The 16,805-nt window shown below is 46.6% G+C and overlaps 1 protein-coding gene across 1 annotated transcript in view; it reads left to right on the top strand.

Moving 5' to 3' along the window:
- The window catches only part of LOC107106205 (myosin light chain kinase 3-like), a 53,044-nt gene that overhangs the window by 9,595 nt on the left and 26,644 nt on the right, over positions 1 to 16,805 (top strand). Inside the window, exons 2-3 of the mRNA XM_015406314.1 lie at positions 4,966 to 5,032; positions 7,263 to 7,689. Coding sequence (XP_015261800.1) covers positions 4,966 to 5,032; positions 7,263 to 7,689 — 494 coding nt within the window. The remainder of the gene's footprint in view (positions 1 to 4,965; positions 5,033 to 7,262; positions 7,690 to 16,805) is intronic.

Below are 16,805 nucleotides of genomic sequence, written 5' to 3'. Positions count from 1 at the left end.
GTGGCCTTATGACACACTTCCGGTGATGTCAGGGGGTGTGGCCTTATGACACACTTCCGGTGATGTCAGGGGGTGTGGCATATGCTGAGTTATGCTAATGAGTTCCCCTAGCTCTTTTTCTACGAAACGACCCCTGATTCTGTTATGTGAGCCCCCGCCCCCTGTTTGAAATCTTACAGCCCAGGAAACAAATTCTTCCATTCACCATCAAACACACAGAATGTCGTATCTACAATCTGAAACCAAATCCATCCTTTTCAAGTGAATAACAGACCTCAGGTTAGTGATAATATTATGGAGAAAGGATGTAGCGCTAACAAATCATTTAATGTATCAAACAAACCAATCTCATTAGATGGGAGCTAATCAGTTTTCCCACTGATTTGAAATTAAAATCAACAAAATCAGTATGTGCCAAAGCGACTGGCTACTGTGATAACTGCAAATTCAGGCTAGTATTAGCAATACTGAGAATACTACTAAGCAAGAAATTGCAAGTAGATAAATAGGTACCACTTCGGTGGGAAGGTAACAGCGTTGGCGTCAAGTCATGCCGGCCACATGACCATGGAAACATCTCTGGACACGGCTGGCTCTTCGGCTTGGAAACGGAGATGAGCACCGCATCCCTAGAGTCGGATTTGACTGGCTTTCAAGCAAAGAAAACCTTTACCTCTCAAAGGCAAGGCAATTTTTTTTTTTGAAAATTGTCTCCATAAAGATAACAAATAGGAGGACAAAAGAATGCCATGCTGTAAATCATTTCAGAGTTCCTCGGAACCATATGAAGAAAGCTCTGCTTCTCACAGTGGCAAATCCAGCACCACATAAAGTGATATTTTCTGCCAGATATTATTGACTGATCATAAAATCTGAGGAGGTACATATATAAAAAAAGATGCTTTCAGATAAGCAGGACCCAGAACCTTTAGGGCACAACTGTGTTTTCTTTGGCACAATCGCTTTAATCTATCCTGTGAGTTGTTATTTACATGCCAAGATTAAACGATGTGGGGAAATGCGTCATGTCTCCGATGGAGTCCCGTCTGTTTCTTGTCACTCTTGTCACAATGAAAAGATATGAAATCTGTTTTTAAAAAATGGAATTAAAGAATTAAAATAGCTTTTTGCCCTTGCTATGTTCAACTGCAGTCCCTTTGGAACACTGAAAGCGCCTACTAGCAGTAGTTAAATAGCTATTAGCTGCTGAGAGAAGTTCCTCATGCTGCGTTCTTTTTGAGAAGAAGAAGAAGCCATAATAGTTATATAAAGCCTCATTTTAGCTAGGTTTGCTTACAACTAGATCCTACCAGTCTGAGTACAGTTTTCTCCCGAGTGTGAATGCAGTCTTGGAAATGAGCAAATTTGTGCTATCCATGTTTACTCGGGACTTTGTCGTGCTGAGTTCAATGCTACCTATGCATAGGACTGTAGCCCTAGTGGTGGGTAACCATCTCATCTTTTTAGTTTTTTCTTTTCCTTTTAATGACGTGGGCATTCACACACAAAACAGAGGCTGATTTCACACTAGAGCTGCCTCAATGTTGCGCCGCCGTTTGCCCCGATACTATTGGTCAATTTTACACCCGAAGCTGCGGTCAAATGCTGGGGTCAAATGCAGCCCCGCGGCTTCAGGCGTGAAATTGACCAATAGTATCGGGGCAAACAGCGGCGCAACATCGAGGCAGCTCTAGTGCGAAATCAGCCAGAATGTCAGATGCTTCTGTCTCCGATTTATATTTTCACCATTTTACATGGAGTCCTGTAGATGTCACTCTAACATTGTAGACGGTAGAAAAGGTAGCCCTAGGCTTGGCCTTACCCTACACACAGAACCCTGATAAAAGTGTCATCAGTCTTTGATAGTAAATTATACTGGTTCAGTTTTAGTGCGATTTCTAATGCTTCTCTATCAGTAGCATGTATCTAATTGAAATCTGAAGGCAGGGCTCGAATACTTAGCTGAGTAAAAATGACTATAATTTCCAGACTTACTTCACTCCCAGTCATTAGCTGCACTGACGACATGTGCAAAACGTTCATAAATATTCCAGTTGCTGAGGAGTGTTATGAATACACGTTCATTCTGACTTTGTATCCAGAGACCAGTAAATCCAAAGTCTGGATTATATTCATATACTGAATAAATGTGTGGTCATGAGAATATCTCAGTAGGGATGTGCGCTCGCATATAACTGAGCTAAATATATATCCAAAAAACACCCTATTGGTATTTTTATATCCCAAATGCATCCTGGATTTTTCAGGATACAGAAAAATGGGTCCTGAAATTTTCAGAAGTATTCAGGTTTAACTGGGAATACTGGGAGCTGACATTTGAAGGCTTCTGGGACTGTGCCCCCCCCCCGACTGTTTCTGTGTCTCCTGGGACTTGGTATTGGCTTGCAAAGCTGCTATAGGTAACATTCTCTCAGTTTCAGGTGTTTTTGTTGTGTTTTTAAAAGTTCATTCTTTGCTGGAGTTAGTTTGTGTTCGGTTCGCAGAGAATTTTTTTTGGTGGTGCATGCTCACATTTTACATTGATAGTCTTGTTTTTTACATAGGACAAGATTTGTGTGTTTTACCTGGTTTTGAATTCTTGGGTTTTACATGGTTGGGCTTGGTGATAGCCTTCCTCTGGGGGCGGATTCTCAAGTTTCACATTTTTTGCAGGGTTGTTTTTTTCCCCCTCCATAGGAAACAATGGAGGATGGCTAGGGAGGCCCCTTGTTCAGGGGCCCGTAGAATTGGATACTTTGGTCCAACTGACTTAAAATTTAGGAGTTATTTAAAGAACAGGCACCAGCAGCTCCCCTGCAACTTTGGTGCCAGCCCCCAGAAATATTACTCATGGACATGAAGAATATTAGAAAACTGGAGAGAAAAAATCTGAATACCATACTGATGTTTGGAAACTTGGAATACCAATATTTTCCAGCTCCAATATATCTGAATTTTTTAAAAAACAATTTTTTCCTCTGCACACCCCTATGCCTTAGCACAAACTCCCATATGGTTTATGTGTGAACTGTGAATGCAACTGAATGTATATGTGTATACAAAAAAGTAAGGTAGGTTCATATGCAGTTGTCAGGGATGCTCTAGGCCAGTGATGGCGGACCTTTTTGAGACCGAGTGCCCAAACTGCAACCCAAAAGCCACTTATTTATCGCAAAGCGCCAACACGGCAATTTAACCTGAATACTGAGGTTTTAGTTTAGAAAAAACAACTCATACATTAACATAAGACGATCCGAACAAAGTAAGGAAAGCAATCCCAAATGCTTTCATTTACTTAAAGTTATTTGGCAGAGAATTCCACACTTTAATGACGGTCTGGGCCTGGCTGGGGCGATGGCACGCGTGCCCACTGAAAGGGCTCTGAGGGCCGCCTCTGGCACGCGTGCCATAGGTTCGCCACCACTGCTCTAGGCTGATCCTGCATTGAGCAGGGGGTTGGAGTAGATGGTCTGTATGACCCCTCCCAACTCTGTGATTCTACGATTCTATAGGTTGTCCTTAGGCTGATTTGCCTAAGAGTGTGGGAAACCTTGTGACAGGGACTGGAAACCTTAAAAGACAGTGTGCCGTTAAGTAGAATGGGAGCACAGGGGCAAGGATATTTGAAAGGCTGGAGCTAGGAAATCAAAAAAACAATGAGAGTTTCATCCAGTCATTTTGAAATAATAAGTCAGGTCTGGTTGGAAATCTCTAATGAGGCCCACTTGAATAGCACAGACATTTATTAGTTGCGTATGTAGCCAATTCATCGTATTTCGCTGTATGTAAAAAAAAACCCATTAATTTTCAGTTCCGTGGTGATGATTTCATAGAGCTTGTATTTCATGGTGCTCTAACTCTTACGGGGAGGGGAGGTAGTTAAAATGCACATAGAATTCAATTTCGTTTCATCTTCACTTGGTTCCTTGTAAACACCGGTCTTCACAAAATACAACTGTACGCATGATGAAATATAAAGTTAACACACATGGAAAAGTTTGCAGCCAACGAATTAAATTACTTTCTGATGAAATGGTCCCCTCGACAGTAACATTTTAGATGTCAAATTTATTTCCGGTTTGGCGCTGCTTGAACAAAACAGCAACTTAACATGTCGCAATGTCCAAACAAGACAGAAGGAAACTGATTTTCTTTCGCCACAGACCCCCATAACAAACATTCCAGTGGTATTTCAGATACAGCCTTGGTTTTGGTGAGACACACCATGGGCAATACATAGCGAGTAAGGTCCTCAAGTGGTGCGGTGAGCTGCGGTGGCTCAAGTGGTTAAGACGCTGAACTGCAGGCTGTGGAAGGTCAGTAGTTCAGCAGTTCGAGACCCACGTGCCGCATGACGGAGTGAGCTCCCATCTCTAGCTCCAGCTCCTGCCAACCTAGCCGTTCGAAAGCGAGAAAATGCAAGTAGATAAATAGGTACCACTTCGGTGGGAAGGTAACAGCGTCCCGTGCGCCTTGGTGTTTAGTCATGCTGGCCACATGACCACGGAAACGTCTTCGGACAGCGCTGGCTCTTCGGCTTTGAAACGGAGATGAGCACCGCAACCCTAGAGTCGGATTCGACTGGCTTTCAAGCAAGGGAACCTTTACCTTTACCTTTTTAAGGTCCTCAAACACATTTAGACCACGGAAACATAGATGACAGTTCATGAGGGTTCTTGCATGCCTTCTCTTCCGAAAGGCAGGTCCCTTTTTTTTTTTTTTGCAAGGGTAGGGTCATGAAAGCTTTCCTTAAAGGAGCACAATCAGTTAAAATAGATACATCACTTCTGCAAAATCACGGAATTCAGATAATGGCGATCGACGCTGGAGTGGCCTACAGATGCTGTTATAGCTGGATTTCGATTGGAGAAAATGTGTGACTTTCTCCCAGAAGATCTTGCAACGCTAACAGGTCATTAAATATGGATCAAGGGTCTAATGTGTTTTCTTGCTTTTCCCATACAGGAGAAGTCACATTTAACTACAAAGGGATCAAAATCGATGAAAAAGAAGAAACCACCTGATTCCTCAGGTTAGACGTTTTACTCCTTTTTGAATTCCGGAGCCAAGGCCATCGTCGGTGCAGCCTTCTTTACCTTTGGCCTCTTGATTATGGGGTTCTGTGCCAAGCTTACACCTCTGCGTAGTGGTATTGTCAGCTGACTCTCCCGCCAGCATAACCGAAGATTATTCCTGTAATCAGATCAGCCGGTTTATTTACTAATTAAAATATTGTACAGACGATGTTTTAAAAATTGAGGCAGAGTTATGTTTTACCCAGCCGATTATCTGTTGCCTTAACCTATCATGGAATTCACTGCCACAGGAAGTGGTGGCGGCTACAAGCATGGACGGCTTCAAAAGGGAATTAGATAGGCATATGGAGCAGAGGTCCATCAGTGGCTATTAGCCACAAGGTATAGATAGGGACTCTGGGGCAAGTGATGCTCTGTCTTCTTGGTGCTTGGGCGGGGGGGGGTCAACAGTGGGAGGGCGTCTAGTGTCCTGGCCCCACTGGTGGACCTCCTGATGGCACCTGGTATTTTTGGCCACTGTGTGACAGAGTGTTGCACTGGATGGGCCTTTGGCCTGATCCAACATTGGCGTCTCTTATGTTCTTATCTGTGATTTCAGACTGTCAGAGGGGTTGTTTTTCTCATCGCACAGGTAACTTTAGATTAGCCTTGTCACTAGGGTACAACAAAATGAGGGGGGGGAATGTATCGATGCTGAAATCGTCGCTATATTTTAGTTCCTGGGAACCTGGCACGAAAACAGGACTGAGATTCAGAAGGATCTTTCTAATCTCTAAACGCCTACTTTGATGGGCAAGAGAGCACGAAAGTTTTTTTTTAATATTAATTTTGACAAAAGTGGATGTTTTCTGGAACAGGCTGGCCAGGCCCTATAATCTTCATGAATTGAACCTACATACCGTAGCTCCTGATCGAGATTTGTAACTGGAAAGCTGACGAAAGGAGCCCTTCTTTGTAGGTCCCTCTGCTAATGGGCTATTTCTCAAAGGAACCCTACTCGCTTAGGGTCTGACTGAACGCGGCTGAGGGTCAATGAGGGCTGTCAACCCACACACATCACGCCACATCTCCCCAGTAATTTTTAAGCTAGATTGCGATGTGACCTCTTCACACTTTTAACACTTCGCCGCACTTCAGACGTAGCAACCCATGAAATGAACTAGGGATGGAGAAGCAATGAACATGATGATGTCATGGATTCAGGTGGGGCAGACGTGTCGGACTGAGGCAGCAGAGCGGAATTTGAGTGAAGTGGCACCTTTGAGGCCAACAAAGTTTTATTCGAAGTGTAAGCGTTCGTGTCCAAAACACACTTCTTCAGACAAAACTGGAATGAGATCTCAAAAGCTAGTTACGGGGGGGGGGGGAAAGCGGGCGGGGGGAAGCTGTTAGGAGAGGCCACTCATAGCCCGGATGCAGATACAGAGCCGAAATTGGAACGGGTGGCCTGTAGGGTCAATGGATGGCAGCAGATTAGCACGTAAATGCAAGAGTTGACAAAGAGATGTGAGAATGAAATTGGAGTCCAGCAGCACCCCCAAGAAAAACCAAGTTCAACCCTGTGTGCATGACAGAACAGAGACTCAGCATGTGCACTCTTCTTCACATGCGTTCAAACAGATTTTCTCAAATATTATATGCATGTGGGGGGGGTAGTCTCCAGGAAGAGCTAGTTAGAGTCAAGATGTGTAAGTAACTGAGCAATAAATATAGCTAAGACTGGAGTAACACATATAGTGGGACATGTAAATAGCAGCAAGTTGGCATACAGATAATAAAGGAGTTAGCAACAGATGTGAGAATCAAGTTTGAGTCCAATGGCCTTTATAAGACCAACAAAGTTTAATTGCTGGATGACTTCGTGTGTGTAGTGAGATAGGAAGCTGATATCTCTGTTGAGCCCTGGGGGGTCCCATTGTCCTAAGTCATGATGATGTCATGTCACTTTTCTCATTGAACGTGGGAGAAGATGGAGTTGTTGTTGTCACACATTTCATCTAACCAAGTATTTGGCCCTTACAGAATTAAATATTTTATTGACTAGATGGCATATTTCACTGCTTAGAAATCCAGGGCTTCTGATAAGCATTTCATGTCTTTCTTGTGGGAAAACCAGTTGCTTTCAAAAGGAGGATACAGATACCTAACCTGTAAGCAAGTGAAACTAGATTGGACACATGAATAATTATTTTGTACAAACAGTTGGTATTTTCTGTTTGGTTCCAGAGGAATCCGATGAGAAGACTCACACAGAAAAGGTTCATAAACTCAACAAGGAGAATACAACCACTGTTTTTGGTCAAAGAGGTGCCTCTATATCTTATGATCATGGATCAGTGCAGGATGCAGACGAAATCAATAGCAGTGTCTGGAAAAGCACTCTTCAGAAGACAGCAGAGAAAAGCCAGGGGAAAGCAAATGCAGCGGGTGGTGCTAGTAAAAAACCCAGTGGTTGTGACATTAAGGGGGGCTCACTCAGATTTGTAACAGAGCAGGAGGTGCCTGAAGCAAGTCAGAGGAAAGGAGAAGAGGAGGTTGAAAGAAGAGAGTCTCACAGTGCCGATGAGAGGAAAGGACCAGAAACCGCATCCTGTAGTGGAGATACAGCAGAAGATCGTGAGGACCCATCAGAAACCCAGGGTCAATGTGTCAGGTATGTTGCAAATATTCCCGCGGTACTTATCACCCTGTAGTGGCCTCCGTGTACATTCACAGAAGACAGACAGAAACAAAGTTCATGGGCAATAGATTCAGAAGGGATGAAAGGACGTCTTTCTTTAACTAATGATTAATTAATTAGGAGCTGCGGTGGCTCAAGTGGTTAAGACGCTGAATTGCAGGCTGTGGAAGGTCGGTAGTTCAGCAGTTCGAGACCCGAGTGTGCCGCATGACGGAGTGAGCTCCCGTCTCTACTTCCAGCTCCTGCCAACCTAGCAGTTCAAAAACAAGACATTGCAAGTAGATAAATAGGTACCACTTCGGTGGGAAGGTAACAGCGTTCCGTGCGCCTTGGTGTTTAGTCATGCCGGCCACATGACCACGGAAACGTCTTCGGACAGCGCTAGCTCTTTGGCTTTGAAACGGAGATGAGCACCGCAACCCTAGAGTCGGGCTCGACTGGCTTTCGAGCAAGGGAACCTGTTTACCTTTTTTAATTAACTGTCATTTGGTAATGCTTTGGGCAGGATCACGATTCCGGATTGTGTCAGAGCTCTCTCACAGGTGGACTGCAAGGCTCAAACTCTGCGCTGGGAAAGCTGGCTCTGAGAAATCTATGGAAACCACGGGCCTCCCCCTTTCACTGGCAGAAGTGCCTTTCCGTATTCAAGGGCCCCAGTGTCTGAATCCACACAATGAATTCTTTTAAAAGTCTGACTGATGGCACAATAACCCTATTAGTAAGAATAGGCAAACGTATCCACTGATTTAGCACTGAGTTGTCATACGCATTAAAGTTATAAGTAGATTATTTATTTAAACATGAGTCCTTCCTGCCCAAACTCAAATGGCTCAGCATGAATAACATTTTTAAAAGCAGAGCAAAACATCCATCTAGGATACAGACATGATAAAAGGGTCTCCAGTGGACTTTGTACTTAGGCTGTGTCCCTTGGTGAGACTTGAATGAGTGCTGTAATTCCTAACTCGAAAGAATGGATATGTGTACAGTGGGCTGAAATGATACGGTTGTTTGCGGCCGTCTCACCCTTTGAAATGCTCTGACAGCGCGACCCTGAACAGAGTTATACCATTCTAAGGGCTCTTTTTGTAGAAAGAGCCCAGCAGGAACTCATTAGCATAATAGGCCACACCCAACAGCAGTAGCTCATTAGCATATTAGGCCACACCCCATGACAGCACAGCTCATTAGCACATTAGGCCGCACCCCCATGTTGCCAGAAGTGTGGTCATCCAGCCACACCCACCTTTTGCTTCTTATTCTGTTTACATTCTGTTTTCTGTGACCTCTGTGTACATATTCTTTCCCTGTTGCACCCGGCTTGGTTTCTATCATCCTACTCCTGCGTTGGAATGCAAAAGATAACTGCTGGAGGTTGTGTGGGGGAGAAGATGCTGTAATGCTTGGCTATTGCTTTTCCCATGACTACTGCACCTGTGTTATGTCTAATATCCTGCCTGGTTCCCATGGACTGGGCGCGCAACCGTTCCATTAGCCCGCCAGCGGGAAAGTTATTCATTGGACCTGTATCTCTTTGAAGTTCCTTTATTATGCTTGATCTAACTGTGTATCCCCAGTTCTAACAAAGAACGTGTTTGAGTATGTCGTCAACGCTTTGAAATAAATTTTGCTTTTCTTAAAACGTGGATTTATTCTCGATGCTTGGGGATCCAACATATTGTTAGAACTCTCTTTTTCCTATCGTTCCGAATCTGGCGAGATCATGAGCGGAATTGAGGGAAACCTACCTACCACGGAGGGGGACTCTGGATCGGTCCCACAAACCTCCGCGTCTTTGGTGTTCACGACTGCAGCCTCGTTGGAGGGTGCCGTGGGGGGAGCGATTCCCCGCCTGCCTGCACATCTGTCTTGGCCGCCTCCGACCCCTTCGCAATGGGGTCCGCGGAAGACTCACCAGCAGGATGATTGGACTATGTACAACACCCAGGGCACCCGTGAGGTGTACTCCCGTCGGGGGAGCGGATTACGTGAGAGTCTATTTGACAAGGGATTGTTCCCGGAGCCGGGGGCTACCTCGGAGAAGGGGAGCCCCGAGCGGGACCTCGAGGAGTGGATGTTCGAGCCGTCGGGACCGCGGGGCCACGCAGGAGATGAGGAGGGCACCGGAGTCTTCCCAACGGAAGAGGACTATGACCCACCCCCGGACTACCGCCCTCGGGACCCCATCCCGGAAGAAACCACCGGGGAACGACTAGCAGAACTGGAAGACTCGGTGAGAGACTTGTTGCGGGCATTCCAGGATGTGATGGAAGGTCTGCCGGGAATGATGGACGTTCGAATGGCTAATTTCCTTGACGCACACGCCGCGCAGCAACAAGTTGCTCCTGCACCGGGACTTCCCGCGCCGCCGATGCCTGCTCAACCGCTGACGGGACCACCGCTGCAAGCACCGGGAGTTCCAGCGCAGCAGGTACCTGTACAGCCGCCAGTGAGACCGCCTCTGCAAGTGCCTGTGCAACCGCCGATGCCGGGGGGTCCGCCGGTGCCGGGTCTGCCGCCACCACTGAGGCCAATGCCAGCGGGGCCACCGGTTGTGCCGGGTTTCCCTCCCAGGGGAGTTCCGGCTCAGCTGGGCCCGTTGGTAAGGCCTCCACGGCCCAGACCCAAGGATCTACTGGAGGCTACCTTCGACGGCAACCCAGATGAACTCGCTTTCTTCACGGTGAGGGTGCATAAATTCGTAGAAGAAAGTCGACACCTGTTCCGAAATGAAGCTGGTCTTATTGATGTCATCTCGGCAAGACTGAAAGGAGACGCCGCCACATGGTATGTTGGACTGCACAATGACCGCGGTCCGGAACTTTTGAATTTGCGAGCATTCATGTGGGCGCTGCGGGCGAGATTTGAAGATGTCAACGCGAGTCAAAGGGCTAAAGCGTTTCTCCGCACCTATCGCCAGAACAAGAAGTCGGTTCGCGAGTACACTCTGGAATTCCACAAGCAAGCCGCAAAGCTCCGAGACTACCCTGACCATATATTAGCTGAGATGTATCGCTTGGGTCTCAACGCAGATATCCGAGAAACGGTTCTGAAAACTGTCAACCCTGTCTCCCTAATGGCCTGGACCCAGGAAGCTGAAAATGCGGAAGACCGGCTCACCACCATCAAACTCGACCTGGCTGCTACGACCAACAGACCCGCCGCTGCCGGTGCCTCCAAACCCAAGCCTCAACGCCTGTCGGAATCAGCACGAGAACTACGTATGAAGATGGGGCTCTGTCTCAAGTGCGGGGAGAAGGGGCACTTCGCTGTGGATTGTGGCAGCCGTAAAGTACAGCCGCCTACTCCAAGCCCGAAGACACCGCTGACGGGGAAGAAGGGAATGGCTAAACCGCGTTTCTCCAAAGCTTTGCAGGCGGCCCAAGGCTCGGAGGGGAACGATCCGTCTGCTGCCGAGTCAGAAGAAGAGGTGGTGCCTGAAACGGCGGAAAACGACAACGGCCTGTTGTGAGAGGCGCAAAACGACAAGGCCATTCTAATGCTGCGCCCAAGGTGGTGAGAGAAACCCCTTCCCTATTTTTCGTGACTGTCTCATTAATGAATCCGCTCCTGGGAACCCACGTTAGGGTGAGAGCGTTGATTGATTCTGGGTGTGGGAGGGATCTCATCAGCCCTAGAGTGTTGTTGGCACTGGAAGCGGGGATAGCCCCCTTGAAGTCTCCCATCATTTTTACCCAGATGGATGGGGCACCCATGGAACCTTGTACGCACGAGACTATGGCTTTGCGGCTGGGGGCGGGCGATCATTGGGAATCCAGATCCTTCATTGTCACCCCTAAATCGCAATTCGACTTAGTTCTGGGGAGTCCCTGGTTGTTTACCCATGACCCTTACATCTTGTGGGAAGAAGGGGTTGTCAAGTTTGTGTCGGCTAAGTGTGTAAATCACTGCTGGGTGGACTCGTGGGGGGACCAGCCGACCGCGCAGTTCCCCTGCGGCACTTTGCAACCGGAAGAGTTAGCTTCTTTGCCTCGAGAGTATAGAGACTTGGCGAAAGTGTTTGGCGAAGAGGAAGCTAACGAATTGCCCCCCCATCGCTCGACTGACTGTGCTATTGAACTTTTGCCTGACTGTAAATTGCCCAAAGGTAAAATTTATGCGATGGGGCCGGCTGAGAAAGTTGAACTGCGGAACTTTATTGATAAAAACCTAGCCCGAGGTTTCATTCGCCCGGCTTCCTCCCCTTTCGCCGCGCCTGTACTTTTCCGAAAGAAGAAAGACGGGGGGCTCAGATTGTGCACTGATTATAGGGGTCTGAATGCTGTTTCTTTATCCAATGCTTACCCCCTCCCGCTAATCAAGGACTTGGTAGCTGAGGCCACCAAGGGCAAAATCTTCTCGAAACTTGACCTCCGGGATGCATATTTCCGTGTGCGCATCCGGGAGGGGGATGAAAGCAAGACTGCATTTAATACCCCTTTGGGGCAGTTTGAGTACCTCGTTATGCCCTTCGGCCTTCAAGGGGCTCCGGGGGTCTTCATGAACCTTATCAATGAGGTCCTACATGAGTTTCTATTCAAGGGAGTGGTCCTTTACCTTGATGATGTGTTGCTGTACTCTCAGGACCTCCCGTCGCATATTAAATTGGTGCGCAAGGTCCTTAAACGACTTTATGAACACCACTTGTTTGCAAAGCTGTCAAAATGTGAATTCCACAAGACATGCATTGACTTTTTGGGCTATCGCATCTCTGGGGGGACGGTTGAAATGGACCCTGCTAAAATTCAAGCTGTACTTGACTGGGAGCCCCCCAGGACCCGCAAACAATTGCAAATGTTCCTCGGATTTGCCAATTTTTACAGAAATTTCATCCAGAATTTCGCTCAAATTGCCCTTCCCCTGACTGATTTGCTCAAAACCAAGGGAAAGGGGTTTGATGCTACGAAACCAGGCGCCCCGCTTAAATGGTCCCCTGCTTGCGCAGAGGCTTTTGAGAAACTTAAACTGATGTTCACCTCTGAGCCAGTGCTGGCGCGCCCTGATGAAACTAAGAAATTCATTGTCCAAACTGATGCCTCGGATGTGGCAATGGGGGCCGCGATTTTGCAGGAGGGGGAGGATGGTCGTTTACATCCCCTCGCATTTGTGTCTAAAAAGTTTTCTGACGCTGAACGAAACTGGGGGATTTGGGAAAAGGAGGCGTCAGCAATCCGGCTGGCTCTCTCCACGTGGAGGCAGTGGTTGGAGGGGGCGCAACTGCCATTTGAAGTCTGGACTGACCATAAGAATTTGGAGATGCTGAAATCCCCCCGTTCTCTCAACGCTAAGCAACTTCGTTGGGCGGACTTCTTTGCTAAGTTTCGATTCACTCTTCGTCATTTCCCTGGGGCGGCGAATTCCCTGGCTGACGCGCTTTCACGCCTCCCACAACATGACAGTCAGCGTGAGATCATCATGGACTCTGTCTTTTCCCCCTCCCATCTGGGGGGGGCCGTGGTCACCAGGGCGCAAGCGCGGGCAATTCCACACTCTGATGAGACTACGCCTTCCCTTTTCCCTGTGGGGGGGGGGGCCTGGGTCCAAAAATATCTGTCTGCTTTGACTGTTGAGGATGATGCCTCCCTGACAACGTTGCCTGATTGTGTCCGTAGCCCTGATGGTCTGATTTATTCTGGAGACAAACTGTATGTGCCTATTTCAATGAGGAGGGAGGTGATGGAGTCTGCTCATGGTTCGAAACTGGCAGGGCATTGGAGTTTTGTTAAATCTCTACAACTCATCCGCAGACAGTTCTGGTGGCCACATATGCGCAAAGACCTCTTGATGTTTGTTCGGTCCTGCCAAACATGTGCCTTGACTAAACCCAGATTGGGCAAGCCTCCTGGTCTTCTACAGCCACTCCCTACTCCATCGAGACCATGGGAAGTGGTATCCATGGATTTTATTACTGACCTCCCTGCGAGCAAAGGGAACACTGTCATTTGGGTGGTTGTTGATTTGTTTTCTAAACAAGCTCATTTTGTACCTTTTCCTTCCTTGCCTACAGCTCAAAGGTTGGCGAAATCGTTTATGTCTCACGTGGTGAAAATTCATCAATTACCTACTAAGTTAATTTCTGACAGGGGGACCCAATTTGTTTCTAAATTTTGGAGGGAACTTCTTTCCATTTTAGGGGTGGAACAAGGACTCAGCAGCGCGTATCATCCCGAGACTGACGGACAGACGGAACGAGTTAATCAGACCCTGGAACAATATTTGCGTTGTTTTACTAATTATCAACAGAATGATTGGTGTGACTTATTGCCTCTTGCTGAATATTGTTATAATAATACTGTCCATAGCTCCACAGGCATGTCTCCGTATAAAGCTGTCTCTGGTTACGACAGCCCCCCCCTCCCTTTCTTGGAGGGGATGGGCCAACGTCCTGTGGGGGATGCTGATACCTGGTGTATGTCCTTGCAAAAAGCATGGCCTCTGTTATGCCAAACACTTGACGCAGCCAAGGCTGCTTACAAGACCCAGGCAGACAAGGGTAGGGTGGTGGGGTTTGATCTGAAACCTGGGGATCTTGTGTATGTCTCAACCAAGAACATTAAGATGCTGCGGCCTAGCAGGAAATTGGGATGGAAGTTCATAGGCCCTTTCAAAGTGCGCAAAGTCATAAATGATGTGGCAGTTGATGTTGTTTTGCCTAAGAATTTACGTGCCTTGCATTCTGTATTTCACATGAGCCTGTTAAAGAAGGATCCTGGCCCGTCTCCATGGAGACCTGTAACTACTCCTCCTCCACCTGTCATTTTGGAAGGGGATGAACATTTTGAGATCGCTGATATCCTGGATTGTAAAGTGAAACGTGGTAAACTCTGGTACCTTATCGAATGGGTTGATTTCGGTCCCCAGCACCGCGAATGGGTGGAAGAAGGGGATATTCGGGCCCCTTACCTGATCCGTAGTTTCCACAGAAGGTTCCCGGACAAACCGGGAGGTCTCCCGCCCAGCCCGGGAGATCTCCCGCCCGGCCCGGGAGGTGTGTTGTAAGTGTATTTTAAGGGGGGCAGTATGTCAGCAAGCTGCCATTCTGTTTTCTGTGACCTCTGTGTACATATTCTTTCCCTGTTGCACCCGGCTTGGTTTCTATCATCCTACTCCTGCGTTGGAATGCAAAAGATAACTGCTGGAGGTTGTGTGGGGGAGAAGATGCTGTAATGCTTGGCTATTGCTTTTCCCATGACTACTGCACCTGTGTTATGTCTAATATCCTGCCTGGTTCCCATGGACTGGGCGCGCAACCGTTCCATTAGCCCGCCAGCGGGAAAGTTATTCATTGGACCTGTATCTCTTTGAAGTTCCTTTATTATGCTTGATCTAACTGTGTATCCCCAGTTCTAACAAAGAACGTGTTTGAGTATGTCGTCAACGCTTTGAAATAAATTTTGCTTTTCTTAAAACGTGGATTTATTCTCGATGCTTGGGGATCCAACACTCAAAAGTGCCACAGCAGAACTTTCACAAAGAGGACTTCTGGTACTGTAGTCAAAGTCGCTCAGAATCTCCTAGTGCATCATTATAAAACAAGGGAAACATTTCTGTTTGTGTGTTCTGACATTCTACAGGTGTTACTGGTGAACAAAATAGACGTATAGCACCAGCCATTAAGTATTTTTATTTCAGTACCATTATATACCATTAATTGAGCTGCGGTGGCTCAAGTGGTTAAGACGCTGAACTGCAGGCTGTGGAAGGTCGGTAGTTCAGCAGTTTGAGACCCGAGTTGCCGCATGACGGAGTGAGCTCCCGTCTCTAGTTCCAGCTCCTGCCAACCTAGTAGTTCGAAAGCAAGAGATTGCAAGTATATAAACAGGTACCACTTCGGTGGGAAGGGAACAGCATTCCGTGCGCCTTGGTGTTTAGTCATGCCGGCCCCATGACCACGGAAATGTCTTCGGACAGCGCTGGCTCTTTGGCTTTGAAACGGAGATGAGCACCGCAACCCTAGAGTCGGACTCGACTGGCTTTCGAGCAAGGGAACCTTTACCTTTACCTTTACACCCTTTGAAATGCTCTGACAGTGCGACCCTGAACAGAGTTATACCATCCTAAACCTATGAACTTCTCCTGTAAAAGCCCTACTGAAACGAATAGTAGCTACTCAAAAGTGCCACATCATCACTATAGAGACATGTTGGACACAATGCTATATGCGGCTAAGCTATCTATAGCATCTTGCTGGAAAGATATCTCCCCCCCTAACATTCAAACTTGGTACAAGAAGCTGTGGAATCAGTTCATTATGGAAAGCATCACTGATAAAGTTAACAGAAATAAAAGGAACGTCATACATTTTGGGTTCGAAGCCAAATGGTTGCCAATTTTAGAAGCTCTATCAGACAAAAAATTTATTTCAGCATCCTGGGATAACTATGTTAAATGGTTGTGAGGATTTTTTATGGTTCAAATAAAGTATAGTAAGTAGGCTTTGGTAAAACTTGATCTGTGGGTAGTACTTTGTGATTAATATGGTTAGATATATCATTGAATGTCTACAGATATTCTTGAGGGCAGAAGACACTTGGTTGTATCTAAAGCAACAAACAGTACAGGCATCAATTACAAATTGAGGCTAAAATAAGTCACTTTGTTCAAAGATTTATTGAAGAATGTATAATTCTTTAAAGCTTACTTTTTTGTAATTAGTGTGTTGGTTTGAATGTAGAACTGTTCGTATGACCTTTATGTATATTTTTATTGTTATATTTGTTTTATTGTTTTAATCCTACCAATAAAATGTTAATGGGGGGGGGGAAGTGCCACAGCAGAACTTTCGCAAAGAGGACTAGTCAAAGTCACTCAGAATCTCCTAGTGCATCATTATAAAAAAGGGAAACATTTCTGTGAGTGTTCTGACATTTTACAGGTGTTTATTGGTGAACAAAATAGACGTATAGCACCAGCCATTAAGTATTTTTATTTCAGTACCCTTATGTAAGGTTTTAGTAGGGATCAGAACAGTTCCATTCCATCTTATTCACACCGCAGACAGGGCTGTGGAAGGTAGATGGGGTTCTACAGTAAACTCTACCCATGTGCAAACAATGGGTCAAAAGGGCTTGCAGTGCACCAAATTCCTG

Source organism: Gekko japonicus, unplaced genomic scaffold, assembly GCF_001447785.1.
Source record: "Gekko japonicus isolate JY-2015 unplaced genomic scaffold, Gekko_japonicus_V1.1 scaffold2002, whole genome shotgun sequence".
Classification (NCBI taxonomy): Eukaryota; Metazoa; Chordata; class Lepidosauria; order Squamata; family Gekkonidae; genus Gekko; species Gekko japonicus.
The sequence above is the reverse complement of the archived record's forward strand: the minus strand, read 5'-3'. Positions and strand labels throughout refer to the sequence as shown.